The 17,210-nt window shown below is 39.1% G+C and overlaps 1 protein-coding gene across 1 annotated transcript in view; it reads right to left on the bottom strand.

The window, feature by feature from the left end:
• Positions 1 to 17,210, bottom strand: part of ADGB (androglobin) — a 219,879-nt gene that overhangs the window by 150,605 nt on the left and 52,064 nt on the right. The window contains 4 exon segments of the mRNA XM_026649581.1: positions 5,574 to 5,702; positions 8,646 to 8,839; positions 10,588 to 10,674; positions 14,716 to 14,855. Coding sequence (XP_026505366.1) covers positions 5,574 to 5,702; positions 8,646 to 8,839; positions 10,588 to 10,674; positions 14,716 to 14,855 — 550 coding nt within the window.

A 17,210-nucleotide genomic window follows, 5' to 3' on the forward strand; every position in this document is an offset into this window, starting at 1 on the left:
GTTCACACCCCACACACTACTGTAATTATTTTTGTACAATTTACTGATCAATAATATCATGGTAAAATGCATGTAGCAGTGTTATATGTGAAGCTATAAACATAAGCTGAAATCATGACTAAAAGTACGTTTTCCAGATAAGTCTGGGGAGAGACCAAACCAGTTCTTCAAAGACAAAAAGGTAAGCTGACAACTCAGCCAGGTGTAAACAAGGCTGATGGATCATTTCCTGCTAAGTGGTCATTCTTTGTCAGGAAAGGGGGTAGGGGTATAAATCTATATTTTAGCAAAGAAACAGAATAGAGTTTCCTTCCACAAAGACTGTTTGTCGCCTTGCTCCCAGCTAGAAATTCTTCTCAAATGGGGGACAGAACTATAAAAAGCAGGGGCCAACACCCCCCCACCCCTCTCACTCTCCCCGCCCATCGCATTCACTGCGTGTCAAGAGACAAAGAAAGCAGCCTTTGGACAGTTTTGTCAGTATGACTGCTGAAAGCATGTGGTGAGAAAACTTTTCTTTGAATCTAATATAGTTTAAGTTAGGCACCAATAAGTTATCTTTATTTTTCTTGTAACCACTTCTGATTTTTATGCTTCATTACTTGTACTCACCTAAAATTAATTTGTAGCTAATATATTTTCTTTATTGTTTTATCTAATCTAGTGAGTTCAAATTGAAGTGTCTGGGTAACCCCATCTGTGATAACAAGTTGTGTGCATATTATTCCCTTAAAGGAAAATGGACTCAGTATATTTGTACTATTTAGGTGAGGGATGAGCAGTACAGGACATATGTTTCTGGGGGGAAATCTGGGACTGGTAGTGTGTTGGAGTCATCCTGTGCTAATCTTTATGGCTGGTAAGAGCCATGGTGTGGCTGGCTGGCTGTAGCTAGGGTGACCAGACAGCAAGTGTGAAAAATTGGGACAATGGGTGGGGGGTAATAGGAGCCTATATAAGAAAAAGACCCCAAAAATCGGGACTGTCCCTATAAAATCGGGACATCTGGTCACCCTAGCTGTAGCACACACAGAGACATAGTTGGGAACATGTTGGAGGCTGTTTGTGAGCAGTTCAGGTTGGAGGCTACAGCAGTAAGGCATTGTAAAGGGCACCCCAAGTTACAGGGCATGGGTGACAGCTATTCATTGGTCTGGATTGTACCCTGCTATGTCACAAGTGATCTCGATTTGCAAGATAGAAACAGGGATCCATTACCTGTCTAATTCTAGTGAGTCTCCAACTATCTAAGTTGACAGAAGTGTAACTTTCTATGTGCTTTTAAAACCTGTTTTTCTGGAATGTATACAAAGCTTTCAATGCTTTTCTTCAATACTCTAAGAAAACCTCTGTTTCTTGAATGTCCCTTCTGAAATCCTTTCAAATTCAACATCTCTGTAAAATTTGAGAGGTTGGTGAATGCTCCAGTTGGTCCTTAATATCTCTCTCCACACGCTTGTGACTCCCATGTTAGCCACAGCTGTTGTGTTAGCTATGGGTTTCATTTGTTTAAAAGCAATAATGTCATCTGGGCTTGATCTCAGTCCCCTGCAGACATGTTGGACCTACTACAAAAGCAACACTAGCAGCCCCAATGTACATTACAGAACAGTAAATGCCACAAGCCAGACCAATTTCAGCTCATGTGAGAAAACATTTTACTCAAATAACCAGAACTTCATCAAATACCAGGTGGAGCCTAAAGCTACAAAACCAAGTCCAGATGGACTGTGAAACAACATGTATACAGGGCACTAAACAAATTATTAGAGCATGTAAATCATTAACAGATTGCTATATCATATCCACTTTAACATTAATAGAATATACTGACTGCTTTTAAAAATGAAATATTTGATTTTTTTTTCCACTGTACAAAAATTAAGGGGGAAATTTATTCTTCTGTAAAGTAGCATGAAATCGATGTCTGAATTTGGTTAAAACTGATAACATTGCTAAATGTGAATTATTAGGTAAAAAGTGTTACCACCTACAGCATTACTAAAATGTTACCCCCCAAGCAATGCTTATCATTTAGATCTGTCACTGAAGATTTACAAACTGTTCAGTCAACTGCTAAAGATTTGAGATCTCAGCAGTTGCATGGTTTCAGATCTTGCTGTTTTGTAAATTCATTCAGAGAACACTACATTTTGAGCAAGCTCATTTTTTCCCCCCATGGGAGCAAAAAAGCATTTAGAATTAACTCAGGGAAAATTTGTATATTAAAAAGAAGGGCCAAAGGGTTTTTATTTTCAGGAATTATCAGGATTTTCTTCTAGGTCATTCTGAAATATTCACCTGAACACAACATACACATGTAAGATTTTTTTTAATACTAAAAATATTAGGCTCTAATTTCAATCTGTGAGTGAAAACTTTAACTATTCTGCACAGATAAAAGGCAAACTGTAAGAATATCAAGGCTCTTTTTATTCTTGTAAGTACCTTAGGTAGCTAACTACCTAAGGTACTTACATTTCCCCCATTATCAAAGTATCTGTGTACCTCAATCTTTTACTGTATTATTTCTCTCAATACACCTGTAACAGAGAAATACTACTATCTCTATTTTACAAATGAGAAACTGAGGCACAGAGAGACTGACTTGCCCAAGATCAGTCAGGAAGTCTGTGGCAGAGCAAAATCTCCCAAGTCCCATGCTAGTACCCTAACTACTGGAACATCCTTCCTCTCTGGGACTATTAGGGCTATTCAGAAACAATAACAAAGATAAGGAATTGTCTAGAAGCCTAGTGGAGTTGTGCTTGATCAACAGTGATTGGAGCAAAGAACATAGCTAGTGGGAGAAATCACTGTCACTGGACAATGAGGAGAAAGAGGAGATCTGTGAACTGTTAGGGGCCTTGGTTTGCTAGAATCTAGACATTTCTAAAAGGTGGGAAGGGCCTCTGATAACTGTCATATATAAAGCTGACCATTAATCTTATTTTTCAATATTTTGTCTTCCCAGCATTGGTTTCACCAAGGGGTCCTTTCTCATTCTAAGCAGTAATTATGAAAACTGCTGATCAATAATAAACAAGTGATTAGCATTTACCAAATATCCATACATGAATGTATCTGAATCAACAAGGCTAAACTTAAAATAAGTAGTTAAGAACAAATGATTGAATGGACTCATGTAATGAAGACAGAAATTCTTTTGTAATTCTAAAAAGTAAAATGTAAACTTTATCAAGAGTTATTTTACAGCAATGTAGGAAGGATTCATGCTCATCTCAAAAAGTACAGGAGATCAGTACTTTTGGACTCCTCAAGATCAAATGTGCTGTTGAGGGAAACTGCTGAAATGAAAGAGCAATTTCATGCTGCTGCAGGTGAGATAATGCCATAGCTGCACAATGATCATTTAGGTCCCGTTCCAAGACTTCCAGCAGTAATTCAGAAACCTTCTGCAATCACCACCAGCCTCATGGTTCTGAATCCGAATCCTTCCTGCACTGTTCAAACGTCAGTTAGGACACGAACAAGGATCTGCCACCCCGTCTATCCTGCATCGCTCTTTACATGTCCTTTATGTTAACTCCCAGACATTTTCCCTCCTTTAAGTACCATTCAAAAGAGATTATTTAGGTCAGACCCTTTTACGTGTTCCTCCAGCTGTCCAAGGGCATGGCTACCATTACAGATGCTCTGGATTCATTCTTAACACCCAACCTAGGCATTTCCATCTTCTTTTTTGATAACTTTGGAGATGAAGAGTTATTCAACTCTCTGATGAACCTCAGCATTTGTTTTAAGTTCATTCCATTTCATACCTAGTATTTTCCTGAGCCTTTGCTTTCAAACTGATGTCATTCAGGAGCAGTCTCTGTTCATCTTTGATACCCAAAACATAGCAAAGATCAATTGATGATTATGCCACTAAACTAAAAGGCAAATACTTGAATTTATTAGGAGAGTTGCAATCTTCTTTTATGCTAACATGGTTTTCCATGCAGCACAAACTCAGCAGTTTAAAAAAAGAGAGTGAAGCACTTTGCCCTGGATATACTCTTTCAGATAATGTTAAATGTGAGGACCAATACTACATGTAGCAAGTGAAGAAAAAAGACCTAGAATAATCAATACTGAAATTAATACAAGATGGTTGGTCAAACAAGCAATGTTTCGATAATGGCTAAAAGCATTCACACAAGGAAAATGTCTTCCTCCTTAATGCTATTGATATTATGTGTGAAAAGAAACAGAGAATATAATATGGTGTTCAGCACACTACTTCAACCTCATTGGGAACGAAGTAAGATCTACCATAGTATTAAGCACCCTGAAAGTTCCAAATTCTTCTGCAATCACAGCCATAGCTGATAAAATTAAAAGGGAGGATAGATGACCCAGCTTTTCAATGTTTGTGAAGGAGATTGTGTCAGTCTCCTATATACATATATTAGAAAATATGGGAAGTAAAATTATGGAAGACAGGATGACTGAATTCAGGACTTTGTCAAAAACATTAAAATTTAATACTCTCCTTTTCTTCACAGCCAACCAATCTTACATTTTTTACCCACCTTACAGACTCCTCCTTTACAAGTTTCAGATTTTTATGTTCTAGTCTATCCAAATTCTTATCACACCCATTTACTAAGTATCTGAACATGTATCCCTGACAGGGACTTTCAGGCTCATCTCTGGTTCTTTTCACCTTGCTAATGCCTCCACAACATGTTTTAATTTTTCCCTTGGACTAGCTTTCCTAGTTCTTCATTCTTGCAGCTCTTTAGATGTCTCTTGTGCTACTTCTCATTGTTCAAAAATCTCAGGTTTTTGATATCTGAAAATTCAAGATATGATAGCTCTACTGATTTGGCTGAAATATACCATGGATCACTGCTTTTCAAATGATTTCACTGTCCCACTAAATAGTAACAACAGCCCTTTATTTACTCTCATGGAACAAAGGTCTCTCACATGTATTATGATTGCATTTCATCTGGTCTCTGCAGTAGGCCTGAGACCAAAGGGTACTTTGGTTCCACCAGACACGGAACCTGAATCAGTTGCCTCCTCCATTTCTTCTTCGCACCCATCTTCTATTGCACACCACCAATTGTCTCTTCTCCTTTAATGTAATAGCAGCAAAGACAAAAATCTTCTAGGAATGTTGCCTTTTGACTACTATTTGGTGATTCTGCCTGTCCTTTTATTGATCTAATAAAACCTCCAATATGTTCCAGTTCACTGAGACCTGTTTCTCCCCTCCTTTCCATATTTAAACATACCATCACACTATTAAGGCATTTGTTTTTTTCTTTCCATAATGTGCTTTCATACTGCCTTTTGCTGGCCCAGAAGTGAGTCTGTTACACTTCCACAATTATTAAACTGAAGTACAAGAAGAGATATTTTTTCAAATAAATTTTAAAGTTTGTAGTTCTTTTACTCCACTAACAGTGAACATAAATCAGATGTCAAACTAACAAGCTTCCTGCTGGTTGTTGATGACAAACAACTACACATAATACCTTCATAGCTGTGTAAAAAGCAACAACAACAACAACAACAAAAACCAACCAACTGATTAAATTCTACGAGCATTTATAACTTACTCTCAATAAAGGACTGAAGGGAACTTTGAATGTCTGTAGCAATTCGTGCAGAATGAGGTATTGACTTATTTTTTTCTTTTTCACCATCTCTACTTTTCTTCTTTCCAATTTCTCTTTGTTCCAGCTTATCTACCAAACAGAATAAAGACAACATCTTTTCTTTTCCTTGTAATGCCTTTAAATCATGAAACCTCATTGTCTTATCAGTATTTCAGGTAAGCTTTTTAAAAGAAAAAGAGTAAAATTCTTGCTCAGTTAGATAAGTAGAATAGATTGGGAAAGCACAGTAAAGACAAAGGCTATGTCTTCATTGTAGAAAAAGGTGTGTTTTGTTTTTTACATCAGGACAGAAACCTGTAAAACTCCTAGTGGAGACAAGGCACTGTAGTTTTTACATTAATGGACCTGATCAGGGGAAATGGGCAACTTTAATTCTGGCATTTAACTTTTGAGTGCTTGACTTTCTTTCCTTGACATAGACAGGTAGGGGTGTGTGTACACCATATGATGGGTCATCAGCAAGGATGGAGCATTTAAATCCACCACACAGACCTGTGCCACTTGAACTAATAGAGTAACTGATAGCAGTAGGAGGTTGTTATACTCTGTGTGGACTAGCACTCGAGGAAGATGGGACACTTTCCCAGAGGGTTTGCTAACACCAGAGAAATAGTGAGACTCAGGAACCTTGATCCTATTCCAGATTCTGTAAAGAGTGTGCTTTCATGGGCACATTCTCCTTACCTAGCCAGTCCAAGCCTTCACTTCTCAGGCTTTTAATCCCATTCCCAGTCTTCTTGCCCACCCTCCCCCCACACCCAGTCCTAGTTCCCCACATCCCAGATCTTCAATCGCTCTCTTTCCTCATCTGTGGTCTCTGGTCGCTCCACCCTTGATCCTTATCCCTACAGGCTCCCAGTTCCAATCTTACTTGCCAGATTCCTCATCCGATCTCAGTCTCTCCCCATCTCCATTGCCCTCAGCTCCTTGGTCACTCTCCTTGCCCAGTCAGTCCCAGTTTTCCATCCCCACCCTGGGTCCTCATCAGATCCGTTTCCACTGACTACTGGCTCTGAGTCTCTACCCGATTCTGGACCCAGCTTCCAGTCCCAGTCTCCTTGTCTAGCCTACAGTCCCCTCCTCCCCGCAGACTCCTTGTCCCAATCAACTTCATCTACTCCCTTCCCACAGGTCTGGCTCTTGACTTCTCTGCAATTGACTCAGGCAGCTTCATTCCCCAAACTACCTGGGTCAAGCACGGTGATCAGAAGCCACTCTAGCTATAGTCCTGCTAGGCACCTACCTAGGGTGACAGATTTCTGGACTGCTCCCTGTAAGTGCAGAATTGGCCCAGCCGCTCCTCTGTAATCACAGAGGAGCAACTGGGCCAAACCTGAGTGATTCAACTGTTTTGGCCCAAATTTTCCAAAACAATTCAGCATGAGGTACAAACCCAGAATGGAAAATTTCATCCAAATGATTAAAGTTTGCCAAAAATATAAACAACTGAAAATATGGTGGTTATAATGGGAGTTATCAAACAACCTTAATTATAGATGATCTTATCAACCCCATCTATAATAATATCAACATGGGAAGTTAGTCTCATAGGTTAATACCCTATTTCCATCACTGATACAAATCTAAGACTTCAGAAACTGTGCACTTTGAATTTTCAAAAGCAAATCATTAAAAAAATAAGTAACATATTTAAAGGGTGAGATTTTCTGTTGCACCTCTAAGAGGCACAGCACAGAACTCACAGCTAAGGGGTGGCGGGACTAAGATGGCTTTAAGCCAGTGCTGTGTCCTCCTGATTATCAGCTGTTTCAAGGGCTGGAGTGGTCCCTGTTGTAATTTAGATAGCGGCTATGTTACAGCAGCCTCCCTGGGCTGCCCTACAGCTGACAGTGCTGCTCAGGATCTCTGCAACCCTGTGCCCTCAATCCTGCCTGTGGAACAGCTGTGAAGTTTCCTATGTCAAGGCTGGAGAGAGGGTCCTCAGAAGGCACCTGAGGCTATTTTCCACAGTTCCTGCACAATGGGAATTCTCCCCCGGCTAGATCCAGGGCTTTTCAAGTTCCTTGGCTTTACATCATTCTGGCTCTTTTGCTCAGTGCGCAGGGACCAGAGAGGGGCTAACTCAGGATCTCACCCAGTATCTTTAAGTTTAAGTTAGGGTAGGCAGTGAACACATGATTCAGTCTATAGCTTGTGCTTTCTTATAACATACAGAGTTGTTGCAGAACTACACATACGTTGTATTGTAAAAACTGAAGCTAACAGAAATAAGCAGGAGATCTAAACATTGCAGAATGCCACTGTGGAATAAGTGCATTAATAAACCTGGAACATTACTTTTCTATTTAAATTCAAACGGGATTTTAAAGAAAATTGAATTCCAGAAATGTTAAATATATTAACTCACCTTCAATACCATGAATAGAAAAGTTATAGTTGCATTTTGATTTAAACCTATATGAACAGATTTTTATATACACTCGCATGTTCACAAAGATATACACAAAAACACTGCTATCTTCCTTTCCTAATTTACAAAAATAAACAAAGACTTTTGAAATTGCATGTTCATGTTAATTTTAGTTTTCTGAGCTCCTTACAAGTAATCACCACTTGTAACATCCATTATGAAATAGATAATGCTGTCAAGCTCTTTTTGGTCAGAATTATGCTGGGTCAATCACCTTAGGGCAAATTGTAACCTATATACTTGTTTCTTTCTACAAGGAACACGTTTCTATGGAAATGTCCATGTGCTAAACAGTGGAACATAGTGTTCTGCCACAAATGAATCAAAGGGAGGAGATACTTCAAAAAAATTAGCCCCAAAACCTGCTACCACTATGGTCAACAGTTAAAACTGGACTTACTCTGGATTTACACTGGTGTCACGAACAGCAGAATTTGGTCTAGTGACTTCAATGGGAGCAAGACTGGGCCTATAGAGTAGCATACAGTGTAACAAAGTAGGATTTGCTTGAATGCTGAGCATTATGTCAACTTTGCCTATCTTCAATTTGAAAAGTTTTTACAGTGTCTGGAGTTTCCTACCTTTGCCAGTTTTCTCAGCCTTCTCTGCTTGCTTACTGGCAACCGGAATTTCGTTTTTTAACTCAGGCCCTTTGGTCTCTTTAGCCTTCATATCTGACAGAGGATTTTTCAGTTCAGGAGTTGTCTCATTTGGTAGCTTAAATTCTGGCACTATGTCTTTTAAAAAGATCCAAACTTTATCCAAATATCCAGGCCTTAAAAAATACATACAATACATCAACATTACTTATATTTGCTACAGAATAAGGCTTTCTGCTCTGAATCTGACAGTTCGGAAAAGTAACTGTATTATTTCAGCTAACAAGCACACTGCTGTATTTATATGTTTTCATGTATAATTGTCAGAAAAACAACAAGAGTTGGCAAGAACAGGGTTTGTGCTAGGCATTATAGACAGACTGCTTAGTGGAGCTAGCACATAAAGGAATAGTGAGCCATCCTGTGCTCAGGCTTGTTAGGAGACACTGCTGTGGAAGACCTGATACTTCACAACTAATGGGGAAATCTTCAGTAGATCATTCTGCAACACTAGAACGATAATGTAGGATCTTAAACTGAGACATAGAGTAAAACATTTTAATAACTAAATCCTGATTTTGTAAAAAGAAACACCCCTCCAAAGGTCCTTCTAGACGCTCCTATTCACCTCAATAAAACCAGCTCCAACACCTTCTCCCCATGGATTCTAACAAAGACTAACAGTCCCTTGATATGCTGTTGTGCTGGTTCCCCATAGGGGATCCTTGCATCCAGAAATAAAGTAAACTCTGATCAACTGATGTGGAGGGGGCGGGGGAGTGGAGGGAACCTGAACAGACCCCCACAGTAACTGCATGAAAAACTTAAAACCATATCCCTCAACAGTTTATTGTGCAACAAGGTGTAGCCAGCTCTGTGTTACTGCACTCAGCAACAGTGTAGTACTCACTCTTTTCCTATTTGCAAAACAAAAAAATTATATTCAAGGTCAGATTTGCAGACACTGGCTTTCATTGCTGCATTAGTAAATTGCAGATGCAATATGGCCCCTGTAATTTAGATCATTTGGATGTCTAAATTTCTGATCTGCAGGCATATTCTGGGGCTTAAACAGCTAAGTACCTGGTAACCTAAATTGCAAGCACAAGTGGGAGCCCTAAATAAGGCCAGACTGAAATTTTGGCCCCTTATGTACTATTGGAATATTAGTCCATTTAGTGTTTAACTGTTTCTTTTAAAATACATTCACTAAAAGGCCACAAGTTGCAAAATTACTATTTCTTTTACAAACAGAGCCTTCTACACCATATATCCCAATCAGCCACTCAAAAAAAGGAGGATGTCAGACTAACTCCCTGTTGCACTGGCTGTTCAGAATGGACTTGAATATGAGCTATCGGGGAGAGGGGGCTGGGAGAATGGGAGCAGGAGTGTTATTAAATGAAGTTTAGTATGACTGTTTGGCTTGAAATAAAAGTAAACAAGTTGCATCAGCTTGGAAATGTGAAAAGAGCAGTAAATTGAACTCAACCTCTTTGTTTCTGGTTACACATAGGATTTCCTGTGTTTTCTACAGTAAATTCTTATACAAAGTGATGCTACTATATATTAAAATAATCTTTGCCTGTCATATATCAGAATAAAACTAGACATACCTAGCAAAGTAGACTGTTTTCATTGCTGGGTTCAATATGAGTTAAAAAGTGTAACTATGTAAAAAAGAAACATCAACAGCTCTAACCTCGGTAATAGCTTCACAAATGTCAGAAATGCTTGCAGACATAAACTTAGAAAAATTCTTCAGGAACTGCAAGCTTCTAACCTCCAAAGTCTTTAAACACACATCTCCCCACTTACTAGAGTTAAAATCCTGACCTTTTATAAATTGATTTTTAAGGCCCACATCTCAGTTCATCTAGGTTCTCTGAAAAATAGTATTTAATTGCTTAACAGAAAAACTCACTGGAGAGGAATAACTTCTGGTATCCATCCAGTAAGTGCATGGAGAATTGTGAATTCCTCCAGCTCTCGTTTTCCAGCTTCGTGTATACTACAAGAAATTCAAATATTAAAATATTTATAGTTAAGTAGAGCATGATACAACTCCCATGGAAACCAATAGTCAACAATAACATTAATAGAGGTTAGATCAGGCATATAGAGATTAGCAAATTACTGTCAGACAAGCTATCAACACACAGAGCAGTTATGGATGTTCCTGAATCCATTGCTGCTAAAGATCTTCCAGTTGAAGTTTCAACATTTTCAGCTTCATTGGCTGCAGCTCATTCTCCTTTAAATTTATTGAAAGTATATAATATACCCTTTAAAAAATATCTTCTACTACAATTAGCACTTGTTTCTGCAATGTCACATGACAGTAATGAGATAAAGAAACAAAATTGGAAAACAAAAGGTTATCTGAAGTTTGTTATACATAAAATTTCTGATATCTCTACCAACTTATAAATGCCGCACAAAATTTACTTTCACATATGTCTCTCTTTGCTGGGTTCTCAGACCTCAGTCTTATGTCCTCTAAACTTATATTTAATTAAACTAAAGGTAAAATGTTTAAAAAGTACCTTAGTTACTCATAAGTGTAAAATCTCTTTTGAAAATGGAACTTTGGCTTCTAAGTCACTAATCAGCTTTTGAACATTTCAGCCCAGACTTTTTTTTTTTTTAAACTCTCATAACTAATGTTGCAGTATACTAGAAAACAGAACTCACTTAGGTGTAGGCAAAGAACATGATTCAAATGTTGAAATTCTTGAGACACAATTGCTCGCGGAGAGCCAGATTCTGGCGCAGGGTACATCCCTGCTCCCCAACCCCACCATCGCCCTGGAGCAGGAGGGGACTTGAGAGGCAAGCTGTGACTGAGTCACAGTCTGCTTCCCAGGTCGGTCCTGGGGCAGTGCTACACCATGCTGCTTAATACATGTGACAAAATCATGACTAAACCCTAATTATCAATATCTTGTGATGTTCTATGTTTCTGTACTGCATCTTTGTAGGTTTTATTTTTTATGCCAAGTACCTCTAAATTATACTTTTTGATAAATACTAGCAAACATATCTCCTACATGTTTTTATACTTAGTTGTCGCTATGATGTTTATTTTTGTAAAGATTTGATATAGTCAGATTCCCTAATTTTGTCTTTTATAAGAATGCATACTGGTAATTATTTCAAAAGTTGAACACTAAATGGAAAGGCCCAGCAAGGAGTCAAAGAATATCCAGTATATCATTCATGAAATACGAAAATCTTTCTGAACTGATAACTTAAGTGACTGGCAAACCTTATGTTTGAAATATGCAGGATGTGACCCTCTCTGTCAAATACTACAAAATACATCCACTAGACTGCAACAGAAATAAAGACTGCAGTTTAAACTTTGCCTCTTCAGAATCCGCTCTCCAGCTCCACTATTTTTCTTTCCTTTTCCTAATCAAAAGTCCTAATCTTTTTTTAAAGGTCACTCTCAAGAAAAACTTGACCTAATAAAATACACTACTCATTCTCAGAGTAGAATTTTAAAATTTACAATTTATTGCTAAATATAACCTCCCTTTTTAAAAAGTGAATATATATGTTTGTTTATATTGTTACAAATGAAAATCTATCCTTGATTCTATTTTTTCTTCTCTGTTTTAGCAATAGACTAAGGCTATATCTACACTACAAAGTTAAGTTGACTTAAGTTATGTTGACAATCATCCACCGCTGTAATTAAATTGCTGGTGCATATCCACACAATGCTCCTTGTGACGGCGTAGTGTGTCCACAGTTGGTGCTCTTGCATCGACAAACAGAGCAGTGCATCTGTGGGTAGCTATCCCATTGTGCAACTTGCCACCATCTGCCACTGGGTGCTCTGGGAAAGGATTGCAGTGCATCTTGCAGGTAGGGTCAGCATCCCATCATATAGTTTTCTTCATCCCATCATTCCATGGGCTTCCTACTATGTTTTATGCTGCTTTTCAACAGCCCCTGTAAATTGTGTGTCCACCATCTCTGTCTAAAAGCATGGATCCTGTCTGTCTTGTGATGAGTGTTATGAACACAATGCAGCTGATCTTGCAGTATTTCATGAGCTGTGATCTGATAATGCCACAGTGGTGCCTGTCCTGCTGTGTGCTATGGAAAGAAACAATTCAAGATTGCTGTTGACATTCACGGAGCAGCTGCACATGGTGGACCCTCAGTACTGGGCTTGGGAAACAAGCACTGAGTGGTGGGATTACATCATGATGCAGGTAGGGGAGGATGAGCAGAGAGTGAAGAACTTTTGGATGTGCAAAGCCACCTTCCTGGAGCTGTGTTCTGAGCTTGCCCCTGTCCTCCAGCCCAAGAACACCAAAATGAGAGCTGCCCTCATGGTGGAGAAGTTAGTGGCGATCGCTGTGTGGAAGCTGGCAACTCCAGACTGCCATCAATCAATTGTGAATTAGTTTGGAGTTGGGAAGTCCCATGGGGGTTGCAGTGATGCAACCGTGCAGGGCCATTAATCATCTCCCGTTATGAAGGACTGTGCCTCTGGGCAATGTCAGGAAATAATGGATGGCTTTGCGGCAATGGGATTCCCTAACTACAGCAGGGCGATAAATGGCACGCATATCCCCATTTTAGCCCCAGACCACCTTGTGACGGAATATATCAACAGAAAAGGCTACTTTTCTATTGTATTGCAAGAGCTCGTGGATCACTGGGGTCATTTCACCGACATCAACACAGGGTGGTCAGGGAAGGTGCATGACACACGCATCTTCAGGAATAGTGACCTATACAGAAAGCTGCAAGCAGGGACTTTCTTTCCACAACAAGCAAGACAGGAAGAGGAATTTCAAAAATTCTTTGGGCTTTAAAGGGGGAGGGGAATGTGCCTGTGTACATAGCTGCAGGGCAGCGGAGCCCCAAGTGGTGACCAGAGCAGTCATGAATGGTATTGTGGACACCTCCTGGAGGGCAATTTGGGCAACATAAGCAATGCAGTGTCTATCTTGACACTGCGTCACTAACTTTGTTGGAAAAAACTCTATGCCGCTCGTCCAGGTTGTTTTATTATGTCAGTGTAGCAGGAGAGTTAAATCAGTTGGAGGAGATTTGCTGTATATACACCTCCACTGTTTTGTTGACAAAAGATGACTTTCATCGACAAAACTGTGTAGTATAAACATGGCTTTAAGGTCTCCATCCTTACTGTCTCCAATTTATAACCTGTTGTACACTGTGACTCCATTCTTCTTTAAAGAGAGAGCTGTAGTGGACTGCAATCCTTTCAGAGTGTATCATTACTACCCCAATTGGCTGGAGGAGTTCCTTTCCTCTTTCCCAAGAAACATGAGTCCCACTGTTCCTGCCCAACGGGCTGAGCATCCAGAGCACTTCATATCTTCATTGGCCTGGCCTACAACCGAACAGAACCAAATCTATAATATGGCATTGCAGATTACTATCACTAACTCCACCAGCAGAGACTCAGTTATTTTGTTTTCACTTCCAGTTTGTATATTACTTGTCCAATATTGATTGGTTACGCATTACTTAGCTTAGCATCACTGCTGTAAGACAAGATATTTAACTGACAAACTACTGATGTTGAAAGCAAGAACCACCATGCATTATGACAATATTGCATGTAAGTTACCTTGGTTTTGTCATCTATCTCCACTCTTCCAAACTCATTAAAATTTCTGGGACATTTCTACTCTGCATGTGAAGGGTTTTTTGGTTTGTTTTTTGCAACACACACTGTAATGTCATGCAGACAAGGCAGTTAAGAAGATTTCCTGGATTAATTTCCTTATGAAACTTTCAGAGTGTGTGTACACACACACACACACACACACACACACACACACACACACACACAGAGAGAGAGAGAGAGAGAGAGGTCTGCTACAGCCGCTGAGAAAACTTACTACACAGATTTACTGTGTCAGCTTTCACATCAGAGCTCAAAAACCACATTTACCATTACAATAATTTGCAACAAACATTCACCATGTGTATTATAATTTTGTTGCTTATTAATTCCATCTAATTTTATAGAACAAACTGATAGAGAGCTCACTAAACATACTCAGTGTTCGCCAGCTTAATTATTGCTTTGGCCAGCAACAGTGGCCAAAGTTCAGTTTGACGGGTTGTAGCTGGAAGCAACAAATTATTCTCTTCGTTGAAAGGCATAGTATCATCCACAATGATCTTTCGCCAGCATCCCTATGAATGAGGAAAAAAAGAAACATTAAAACTGTGTAATGGAAATAAGAAACAGATTCAATGTAGGAAATCTAGGTGTTCTCCAAGAACCCACTCCTACTGTAGCTTGATTTATATTACTGATGATTTTAATGAATAGGGAAAGTAACACAGATTGCAATTAAAAACCCTAGTAGGTACACTCAGCATGCCAGATACTGAAGTTCCTTGCTAATTTGATAGAGCTTATTTCCAATTCTGTTACTCTCACGGATCTCTACTAATGCCATGTTAAATATTAACCTACTATTTATTCCAAATGATTTGGATAAGGCTCTAATTTGGCACTCTGTACACCACCTGCAAAACATGCAAAAAGCAGGCAAGAATTTTAAACATGTATATTTGTGTGCCTGTGTTTATATTTTAACATTTAGGACACACCATGATAGATTTTGAAATATTGTTGGTATTCTGCACTATGCAAAGAAAATTGTTCAGAGAATGTGAGAGATTCATGGAATCTGTTTTCAGATCATCCATATTACTACCGCTTTACTGTTTGACTATTTTATTTCACACAGAAATCTAACTGCAATTATTTTCCAGATTTATGTGCAGTGTTAAATGTATGGCATATTTTCAATTGCTATCACAGAGTTCTTGGAAACATATGCCAAATGCCTCTTTAAGGCCCCAATCCTGCAAACACTTAGGCTCATGCTTGACTTTATGCATATGAATAATCCCATTGTCTTAAATGGGACTACTAATGTGCCTAAAACTAAGGATTAGGGCTAAATCATGTAAGATATAGAGAGGAGAAATGATGGTGTAGTTCTATTGACCCTCTATAGGTATTTATAATGCACTCACAGTGGTATCTGAATTATTTACAAAACCTCAGTTTTAATTTAGTGTTATGAATGAAAATTTAAACCCTTCATGGTTTTTTAATCAGAACTCCTAAAAATAAGGCACATTTCAGTTTCAAAACACTCACTTGTGTCTCAAACTGAAATAGTAATTAATTTCCCCCTTTTCATAATCCTTTTGTGTTCATGGATTGTAAAGTGGACTTAAAAATTACCAAACTCAATATTAACACGGCAACAATGAAAACACATTAGACTCACCATTGCAAAAAACATATACAAAGGCATAACCCTCCAAAATTAACAAAACATGGCAAAAATAGGAGCATGCAAAATTCTACCATCAACATTTCACAAAATATGTATTGCTACCAACCTACATCCCTTAACTATGGTTGTTTTACTGGGGTTTGGGTTGCTGGGTGAACCATGTAATCTGCATCTACTGGTACAGTTTATTTTCTTTTAGGACACCTTGACCTTATCCCTCTAGTGCCTTCTCCAGAATCCCTGAGAAAATGGGATACGATAGAGAGCCCAGAAAATGTTTATTTGAAATCTTATTTTTTCAAGGACCCATCTGATAAAACTGCAGGGGTTCCCAAACTACGGTCCATGGATCACTGATATTTGCAGAGCACATGCTGGCTTGTCACATGCTGCTGCCCTTTTCATTTCTAGCAAAGAGAGGCTCTATGGACCTGTATAACTTGATGGAGAGAATGCGCAGAAGCCAGCTTTGGTTTCTCTGCTGCATAAGAGGGAGAGAGGAAACAAAAGTTGCCCTCTGAAAAGGGTTAACCACCAGTAGCAGAGGAAATTCCAGGGGAGAAAGGAACCAAGCAAGGGAACCAAGGAAAGCATCTACAGAACGAAAGGAAGAAAAGGCAGCATAGAATCATATAAAAAGCAATGGACAAGAAGGGGAGCAGGCAACAAAGATGCATGAACAGAGGAGCAGGGCAGGAGACAGGAACAAAACAAATTGTGCAAGAGATGAAGAGCAAAAGAGCACTTAACTGTTTTTAAAACAAAAAACAAAACAAAAAACACTAAACGCTAGTTGCTTTTCCATGTAAGTAACTGACAATTTCCACAGTAATATTGCATGATCAAATAGGAAAGGGAAATAGTCAATAAGGGTGTCTCTATTAAAATGTTATCTACCCTATGAAAAAGCTGCTGAACCCTCAGAGTATAGTATCTGGGATGCTGCTGTGATTAGTTAGAGGGGGCTTGTAAGGGCTAGCACAGGCAGGACCGGCTCCAGGCACCAGCGGAGGAAGCACATGCATGGGGCGGCACATGCTAAGGGGCAGCATTCCATCCATTCTTGGGGCAGCACAGTCCAGGCGGCTTTTTTTTTTTTTTTTTGCTTCGCCGGCAAAAATGGTAGAGCCGGCCCTGAGCACATGCCAGCCTTTTGGCCCCATTAACGATAAACAAAAGAGCTGAGGTTAAGAATAATAAAAAATACAAATTAAACTAGAAAGTCGGTGAG

Source organism: Terrapene carolina, unplaced genomic scaffold, assembly GCF_002925995.2.
Source record: "Terrapene carolina triunguis isolate 2854851 unplaced genomic scaffold, T_m_triunguis-2.0 Scaffold85, whole genome shotgun sequence".
NCBI classification, from domain to species: Eukaryota; Metazoa; Chordata; order Testudines; family Emydidae; genus Terrapene; species Terrapene triunguis.